Raw genomic sequence first — 10,000 nt, forward strand, 5'->3', positions numbered from 1 at the left:
ATCTATTTATTTATATATTCATTTGTGTATTTATTTATTTATTTAGTGTTAAAAAACAAAACAAACAAACCTAGTGCGGAGTGATGTCATGGAGGGCGATCCCAATTACGTCATCAGTGACTCACCTTCATCATGACGCCATTCCACATGAGCGTCGTGGCGTCAGTACCTTCCAGACCCGTGAAGTCGTCTGTGATGGTGTCCTTCAGTCTTGGCTTGATCGCGTCGTCCAACTGAAACACAGAACACAGCCTTTTCACATCATCGTCATCGAGGTCATCATCATTGTCGTCGTCATCATTGTCATCATCGGCGTCTCTTCGTCGTTGTCGTCATCGTCATTATCATTAAGCATTGCTCTCTTCACTGTCCACATTGTCGTCATTGTTGTTATTGCGTTCTTTTCTCCTTCTCTCCCTCTCTCTCTCTTTCTCCCCTCTTTCTATCTATCTATCTATCTATCTATCTATCTATCTATCTATCTATCTATCTATCTATCTATCTATGTGTATTGTTTGTGTGTGCGCGCGCACGCCCGTGTATGTATGTATGTATGGTGTGTGTGCGTGTGTGTGTGTGTTTATGTGTGTGTGTGTGTGTGTGTGTTTGTGTGAGTGTGTGTGTGTGTGTGTGTGTGTGTGCGCGCACGCGCGCGCGCGCGTGTGAGCTGTTCATTTATCTGTGGTGAAATTTCACTTTCGTTATTTTTATCATGTCAACATCACTAATGACTACCATACTATTATCATCTTGTAGTGTTGTCATTTGTTGTCAGAGACATCTGTTTATCTCTCTGCAGTAACCGATTATATTCTATGAATAATTTTATATAAACAGTCAGACAGACCGTGGGACAAAATCAGAGACAGAGACTGTGAGAGACAGACTGACAGAGAGAGAAGGACAGACAGAGAGAGAGACAGAGACAGAGATAAACAAAGAAAGAGAGACAGACAGAGAGGGGGGGAGGCATAGGCAGAGAGTCATGATGGCGGGTGGTGGTGGCACCGAGATAAAGAAATCCTGCATTGTGTTATTTCAGCTCGTGCGCCATGCGCGCCAAAGGATTCCACTCGCTGACACAGCTCAGCTCAGTTCAGTTCAGTTTCTCAAGGAGGCGTCCCTGCGTTCGGACTTACCCATTTGCGCAACAATACATTTGCTAAGAAGATGCCTGACTAGCAGCTTAAACCAATGTGCTCAGTCAGGCTTTGAGGATGAATAGATAAACAAATGAATGAATGATAAATGAATAAATAGATATTTTTTTTCATTTAATTGATAAATAAACAATAAAAGGTAAGTGCATTAAGATAATTATAGACGTATGAAAACAAGAGAACGCTGGCCATTAAGGAAAAGCGTGAGCGAAGGAAGCAGGGCTCAACTTCTGGCGACGTCTTCCCTTGCAACACCTGTGGGAAGTGCTGCGCGTCCAGAATCGGCCTCTTCTTCCACATGAGGACACACACCGACAGATAAGCCTGCCTGCCTACTCATCCGTCGGTCCGACGGGAGACTCCACTCCATCAGTGCAGGGAAAATTACACAGAAGGCCTTCACTGACACTACACATTTCTTACACTTGCCCCCGAGTTCACCAGGCACCCTCATACATGCGCACAGATAGAATTATTGTAATAGACTTTTTTTCTTTTGTTGTTGTTGTTGTTGTTGTTGTTGAGATAACAAAATAACAAACGAAGAAACGGAGACACAGAGAGCGTCGGACGGACAGACAGACACACTGACTGACAGACAGGCAGACAGACTCACTCACCGCACTTCGGTCGATGACGATGATCAAGACGACAATGACTTGAGCCAAGAACAGCACCAGCACGATGATGAAGTACTGAAACACGTGCATCACGTGTAATTATTATCATCAACACAGCGCTGCGTTGTGTCGTGTCGTGTCGTGTTGTGTCGTGTTGTGTTGTGTTGTGTCGTGTTGTGTTATGTTTCCATACCTTGTCTTGCCTTATCTTGCCCTTTATCTGTCCTGTCCTGTCCTGTCCTGTCCTGTCTTGTCTTCTATCGTGATAGCTTATAAGGCTTTGCTTTGCTTTGCATTGCTTTGCTTTGCTTTGCGTTGAGTTGCGTTGTGTTGCGTTGCATTCTTCGGAGATAGCTTTTAAAGTGTTGTAATGCGTTGCGTTGCGTTGCTTTGCGTAGCGTTGCGTTGCGTTGCGCTGTATCGTATTGCATCGTATCGCGTCGCGTCGTGTCGTGTCGTTTCGTGTCACTCTTTGTCACGACAAATATTTTTCTGTGCGAAACAGCCAAAACAGTCGAATGCTTTCAATTTCGTCATCAACAGCCGTGCTCAAATATCTGCATGATATCATGATCAATATACGACACTAGAGCACAAACATCATTCACGTCAGCGAACCCCGCCCCCCACCCCCCCTTTTACCAATGACGTGAACAATAAAACTACTGTCAAGATGAAGTTATCAGTAGCCTTTTTTTTTTCAATCACGCCGTCAGTATGCCTCATCGTTATCATTGTGTGTGTGTGTGTGTGTGTGTGTGTGTGTGTGTGTGTGTGTGTGTGTGTGTGTGTGTGTGTGTGTTGTTGTTGTTGTTGTTGTTCTTGTTGTTGTTTTTCGCCATGCTGTATATATCTTTGCCCTATAAAGCAGCTATACTAGGCTCAGCAGTCAATGGGTTAACTGGGCCCTCACCACAATGAGCACAGGCTTCAAGCTGTACTTGGTGCCGATCAGCCCCAGCAGGGAGATGGCAGCCAGCAGCAGACCCGACACGATGAGGGCGATGGTGAAGCTGCAATGGGTCACGATAATAATGATGATAATAGTGATGATGATGATGATGGTGATGATGATAATAATAATAACAATAATAATAATAATAATAATAATGATACTACTACTACTACTACTACTACTACTACTACTACTACTACTAATGCTGCTGCTGATGATAATCATCACCATCATCATCATCGTCGTCGTCGTCGTCATGATGATGATGATGATGATGATGATGATGATGCTAATGAAGAAGAGGATGATGATGATGATGATGATGATAGTGATGACTGTGATTTAATGGTGATGATGATGATGATGATAATAATGATAATAATAATAATACTGATGATGATAACAACAAGAACAAGAACACCAACAACAATAATAATAATAATAATAATAGTAATCATCATCATCATCATCGTCGTCGTCGTCGTCATCATCATCATCATCATAATGATGATGATAATGAAGAAGAAGAAGAAGAAGAAGATGATGATGGTGGTGATGACTGATTTAATGGTGATGATTGTAATGATGAATAATAAATAAATAAGTAAATAAATAAACAAACAAACAGATAGATAAGTAAACAAATAAATCAATAAATAACCAATAAAAGGTAAGTGCATTAAAATAATTACAGCACATGGAAAGATGCAGTCTGATGACGACGAGGACAATGGTGATGATTGTAATTCAAGTCTTTCATTGTACTTCTATATTAGGATCATTTCAAATATCTATACTTCACTCTACCCTCCATCCACTCTGTTTTCCCCACCCCACCATTCGACTCCCACTCCTCTCCTAGTTTCATAATCTAATTATATTCAAACCGGATAATATTCAAATGCGAAAAATGAATATTTCGACAAAATGTCTACAATCATCAGTATGTGTGACGGGACATTAAACAAAATTCCTCCTCCTCATATAAAAATAATAATAATAATAATAATGCTAATAATAATAACAGTTATCAACGATTAACATTACTTCTAAAAATAATAAAACGAGAACAGAGTGCTCTTTACATACGTAAGATATCATTAAATTAAGAAAATAAACTAAGAAAGAAGGAGAGAAGAAAGAAACATAATAAACGAATGAATAATAAACAACAGAAAGCCCAGAAAAGCGGCATTTTCAATTTCGAGACAAGCTTTCTCGCTGTCTTCTCTGTAATGTCACATATGAATGCGCGCATGCAAACGAACACACCTACACACAACCTATCCCCACAGCAAACACATCCACCACCACCCATGACCCCCCTCCCCCCCCCCCCCCACACACACACAAACATCCCACATCCCCACACATTTCAACCCCCCTTCCCAACCGCCAACACACTCACCACCGCCACCACCCACCCACATACACCCTCTCCTCCACATCCCAACCCCCTCCACACACACACACACACAGCACACACCTGTAAGCCAGATCAGCGGCGCTGAAGTTGGAGGTGTCCAGGGTAACGCCTGCCGAGCTGGCCGTGTCCTCCAGGTTGCTGAGGAGTCCCGACAGAGCATCCTTGGACAGGCTGGGCTGCGTCTGGATCAGCACGCCAATGATGAACATGGCCAGCCCCACCAGCTGTTGACGAGACAATTAATAATGATGAATAAATAAATCAATAAAATGCAGGCTTATAATATAGCGCAGCACTCTCCCATCTCAGATGGGGCTCACCGCGCTTTATAATAGAATATATACACATTTAAGACTAACTGACGTAAACTATGAACAAAGTCAATACAGCCTCACACGACATTGGTTGAAATATATATATGTAAGACTAAGTGACATGAAATATGTAAATCAACACAGCCACCATCACAGTCTTAAATCACACAGGCGCAAGTCACAGCAAAACAAAGCACATCACAAACATCATGTCAAAAATAAAGACCAAGGAACCAGGCATGACGAAAAAGACACTAAAATCGTCACACATGCATACGAATCAACACAAAGAGAACATACAGCAATAAAGTCACAGCAGGCATATGAAAATGGAAAAGTTTCAGTGAGAAAAGTACAATTTGAAAATGCATGTCTTGAGTGCTGTCTTGAGTGCGGGTGTTTAGGTGTAACGGAGATGTGAGGGTAGTGATCTCCACTGTTCAGGCGCAACAAAATAAAAGTAACGTTCACTTTAAGTTTTTGTACGAATCTTTGGAACAGACAGTGCACGCTTGTCACTTGAAGAACGGAGTTGTCTGGATGGTGAACAGACAGAAAGTAGATACGAAATAGAGACAGGTTAAGAATCAACGAAGAAATTGTGACAAAGGACCGAGAGTTTGCATTGAAATCGTGCTTGAATGGGGAGCCAGAGAAAGGAAGCGAGTATGGAACTGCTGTGTTGACATTTCTTAGCTTTGAGAGTGAGTCAAGAAGACAAAAGTCAAGAGACAGGACAAGACAAGAGAACGTCTTAATTAATAAGGAGGTTTAACGTGTGTGCTGTGTGCTTATGCAAAGATGGGGAGGAGAGGAGGGTGCGGCTTGGGCGAGGGAAGAAGGGAGGGGGAGGGAACGTATGGGTATGCTTGGGTTTTCTGTCTTCATGTGCAAGGGAATGTTTCTTTCTTTTTCTTTTCTTTTTTTCTTCTGATGACATAATGCAGTCTGAAGTCTGAAGTCCGAGGTAGTAATTGAGAAGGAGGCACCGTGACACAGTCATCAGGAGTTGGATTTCCGATGATGTGTTCACCAGTTATCAGGGTTCTTCTTTTTCTTCTTCTTCTGCGTTCGTGGGCTGCAACCCTCACGTTCACTCGTATGTACACGAGTGGGCTTTTACGTGTATGGCCGTTTTTACCCCGCCATGCAGGCAGCCATACTTCGCTTTGGGGGGTGTTCATGCTGGGTATGTTCTTGTTTCTATAACCCACTGAACGCTGACATGGATTACAGGATCTTTAACGTGCGTATTTGATCTTCTGTTTGCGTATACACACAAAGGGGGGTTCAGGCACTTGAGGTCTGCACATATGTTGACCTGGAAGGTCGGAAAAATCTCACCACTTACCCACCAGCCGCCGTCACCGAGATTCGAACTCGGGACCCTCAGATTGAAAGTCCAACGTTTTAACCACTCGGCTATTGCGCCCGTCTATCAGGGTTCGAGGCCCTGTATGGTGTGGAGAAAGGCACTGTACTCCGATTTTCCCCCATTCCACGACTACAGGTGTGAATGGATATCTGACTTCAAATGGGGAAGATAAAAATGATGGAAAAGACAGGATTGAACACTACCTTCCAAACCGAGCTCTAGCTGGATCCATTTGAAATGAATTCACTGTCCCGATGGTGAGTGGGGATACGTGTGGTTCGTCCGTCGGGATCGACGATGACCATCTAGTCATCCTGGGGGTGGGTGGGTTGGGCTCTGTGGGTGCGCAGATGACTGGTCAGGCCAATCCGCGCCCGGAAGGTTCTGACGCAGTGTGGACAGGGGATGGTGGCGGCTGTCGGGGACTTGCTGGCACTGCTTTTCCTGGCCTGTCTGCGTTGCTCTGCTGCAGCGATTCTGTTGGCCTCACAGGATTTGGCGCCTTTGTGGACGGCTGAACGCCACTTTGGTCTGTCCATTGCATTCAGCTCCCATGTGTCGTGGCTGATGTTGAAGGCCTTCAGAGAAGCTTTCAGAGTGTCTTTGAAGCTTCTTTTGGCCTCCATGGGAGCGCTTGCCATGTTAGAGTTCGCCGTACAGCAGTTTCTTGGGGAGCCGGTGGTCTGACATGCGAACTACATGGCCTGCCCAGCGCAGCTGGACCTGCATCAAGATGGTGTAGATGCTGGGCAAGTTTGCATGAGTGAGCACCTCTGTGTCAGGGATCTTCTCTTGCCACTTTATGCCGAGAAGTTTTCTGAGGCTGGTGGTGTGGAAGTGGTTCAGCTTTTTGGCGTTGCGTTTGTAGACCGTCCATGATTCACATCCATAGAGAAGTGTGGTGAGAACTATGGCCTTGTATACTTTGAGCTTCGTCTCCAGGGTGATGCCTCTCCTGTTCCAAACGTTCTTATGGAGTCTGCCGAAGGCAGCGCTGGCTTTGGCGAGTCTGGCATTCACCTCGTCGTTGATGACAACTGTGCGAGAGAGTGTACTGCCCAGGTATGTGAACTTGTCCACCGCGTTCAGTCGTTGCCCGTTGATGAAGATGTTTGGTTCAACGTAAGGCTTTCCTGGAGCTGGCTGGTGCATCACCTCAGTCTTCTTTGTGCTGATTGTGAGGCCAAAGTTGTCACAGGCAGCAGAGAACTTGTCGACGCTGTGTTGCATGTCAGCTTCAGAGGCAGCGTTGAGAGTGCAGTCATCAGCAAACAGGAAGTCGTTGACGGTGTCTGTCCTCACCTTGGTTTTTGCTTGAAGCCTCCTGAAGTTGAAGAGTGAGCCATCTGTGCAGTACCTGATGTCAATGCCTACGTCAGCGTCTCTGAAGGCATCAGTCAGCATGGCTGAAAACATGAGACTGAACAGGGTGGGGGCAAGAACACACCCTTGCTTGACTCCGTTGGAGACAGGGAATGGTTCTGAAGTCTCTCCGTTGTCTTGGACTCGGGCCAGCATCACATCGTGTAGTTCCCGTATGATGGTGGTGAACTTTCTGGACATCCGTACTTCGCCATGACTCTCCAAAGGCCATCTCTGCTAACAGTATCGAAGGCCTTGGTCAGATCGACATAGGTGGAGTAAAGGTCGGCGTTCTGTTCCTGACACTTCTCCTGGAGCTGCCTGGCAGCAAACACCATGTCGATAGTCCCGCGTTCTTTCTGGAAGCCACACTGGCTCTCTGGTAGGAGAGGAGTGGAGCACATCCGGAGGTGGGGGGACCGTAGACTTCTTTCAGGCCGTTATAGAAGTTCTTCATGTCGTTCCTGTCTGCAAAGCCCTGGATCTCATCAGCTTTGTTGCTCAACCAGGAATCCTGCATCTGCCGCAGCTTCATCTGGATGGTGCTGCGTGCACTCTTCAGTATGTCTTTCTTTGACTGTGACTTGGGATCTTCAATGTGGGCTCTGTAGGCTTGGCGTTTGTCTTCCAGCAGCTGCTTGATCTCAGTGCAGTTCTCATCAAACCAGTCTTTGTGCTTCCTGGCAGAAGGCCCCATGCACTCCATGGCAGTGTTGTACACCGTCTCATGCAGTGCGCCCCATGCTGCCTCTACATTCTGGTTGTCCAGCACGGTGGACTCAAGGCGTTCTTCCAGGGTGTCAGCAAAGCTCTGCTTGATGTTGCCTAGCTCCAGTTTGTTGACATTCAGGCGTTTGGGTGCTTTCATGCTCTGAGGCCGTCCTTTGGGCTGGATGCGGAGGCTGAGTTTGGAGACGATAAGGCGGTGGTCTGTCCAGCACCACATGGCCCTCGTGACTCGTACGTCCTGCCTGTCCCTCTTCCTGACGATGACAAAGTCGATGAGATGCCAATGCCCAGAGCGAGGATGCATCCCTGACGTCCTGTTACGGGTAGGGAGGCAGAAGACGGTGTTTGTGATAAGAAGGTCATGCTCGGCACATGTCTGGAGAAGTAGTTGACCATTGCTGTTACAGTTACCAACCCCATGCTTCCCAATCACGCCTTCCCAGGAGGTGCTGTCACAGCCAACTCTCGCGTTAAAGTCACCAAGATTGATGAGCTTGTCTGCGTTGGGAACAGTGGTGATGACAGCGTTCAGGTCCTCATAGAACTTGTCCTTGATCTCATCCGGGTTGGTCATGGTGGGCGTGTAGGCGTTGACGATGGTGGTAAACTTCTTCCCATTGCATAAAGGGAGTTTCATCGTCATCAGGCGATCGTTCACTCCTTTCGGGGGGCCAGCCAGCTTGCCAACGAGGGTTGTCTTCACTGCAAAGCCAACTCCAGCCTCACGTCTCTCTTCAGGTCCGCGACCACTCCAAAAAAAGGTTTAGCCTCTGCCTCGCTCACAGAGTTCGCCTTCTTCTGCCAGTCTGGTCTCACTTAAGGCAGTGATGTCGATGTTGTACCTGGCTAGATCACTGTACGTCTCTGTGGTCTGTCTGAGTCGCCTCTGTCCAGAAGCGTACGCACGTTCCATGTGGCAATGGTCAATGGGGTGCTCCTTGTTTTCTTCTTTCTTTCCTTTGTGTGTCCTTTTTTTGTTGAGTAGGGTCCCCGTCAGCCGCGATATGCTGACTAGGGTGGTGTGGAGCAGGCAATGTTTAGGGCACCTTTTCTAGCCCCTTCCTCATGCCATGGAGGTGAGCAGTGCTGTCCTGAAGAGGGCTGCTCAGTCGCTCAGGGGGCTGCCGATCTCCACCGCTGCTCCAGTCAGTGAAAAATGACCCTATGGCCTGAGCCGCCTGTGTGCAGGTCCGCGGCTACGACTGCCAGTGTACCCACACCTGTCGCTTCGTCGCTCGCCTGTCGCCACAGGGCTTGGGGAAAATGATGGTATGGGATGAAGGATGAGTGATGACTTGCGCGATGAGTTTGTTTATAGTGAGGAGGAGTTGCGCACCGTCGACCTCACTCTCTTGGCCGAGACCGTCTGTATCCAGTGGCAAGACGAGGTCAAGACGAATGGAGATGGAAACGGATGCAGTGGATGACCAGGATGTCCTATGTGTCCCATCCTGCCCTCAGCACTCCACAGTGCTCTGCTGCAACCGCCTTCCTCTCCGTTGAACCATGAAGGTTTCTTCCGCAGAGTCCGCCGGATCCAGTCTTCACATGCTTGGATAGACAAGCCCCAACTCACCGAGGGTTTGAGACCCCTCGGCTACCCTCACCTAGTTTAGCCAGCCTGTCAATGTCGTTGCCCGGGGGTTGGGCGCTGCCGCATGCTAGCAGCTTCTTGGACCCATAGGTGAGAGCTGGGTGCCGGTGGGGACCAACAGAGGACGAACCACTCCGTACACGGGGTGGTGAATGAATTATTTTTCTTTTGCTAAGTTTATTACGTAACGCTCTTCAATTGCACTTTATTATTATCATTATTATTTATTTATTTTAATGTTCATGTTTTATTCCACCGATCATCTACCCTATTCCCTACAACTCTTCATGCAGTTCTTCCGCCCCTTCTATCCAGTTTTTATTAATCACTTAATAAATTTATCTATTCATTACACGATAAGATTCACGGTGAAAATCAATACTTCAGCAAGAACGTCTACAGTCACCCAGTGTGTGTGACGGGACATTAAAAAAGAATTCCCTCTCTTCGCGAAAACGGAATATG

At 46.6% G+C, this 10,000-nt stretch overlaps 1 protein-coding gene across 2 annotated transcripts in view; it reads right to left on the reverse strand.

Moving 5' to 3' along the window:
* Nucleotides 1-10,000, reverse strand: part of LOC143279409 (uncharacterized) — a 19,426-nt gene that overhangs the window by 5,069 nt on the left and 4,357 nt on the right. For both annotated transcript variants that reach the window (XM_076583450.1, XM_076583451.1), the window contains exons 3-6: nucleotides 4,222-4,385; nucleotides 2,694-2,793; nucleotides 1,781-1,855; nucleotides 126-233 (exon numbers count right to left, since the gene is read on the reverse strand). In XM_076583450.1, the coding sequence (XP_076439565.1) occupies nucleotides 126-233; nucleotides 1,781-1,855; nucleotides 2,694-2,793; nucleotides 4,222-4,385 (447 nt within the window). The remainder of the gene's footprint in view (nucleotides 1-125; nucleotides 234-1,780; nucleotides 1,856-2,693; nucleotides 2,794-4,221; nucleotides 4,386-10,000) is intronic.

Source organism: Babylonia areolata, chromosome 2 (genome assembly GCF_041734735.1).
Source record: "Babylonia areolata isolate BAREFJ2019XMU chromosome 2, ASM4173473v1, whole genome shotgun sequence".
NCBI classification, from domain to species: domain Eukaryota; kingdom Metazoa; phylum Mollusca; class Gastropoda; order Neogastropoda; family Buccinidae; genus Babylonia; species Babylonia areolata.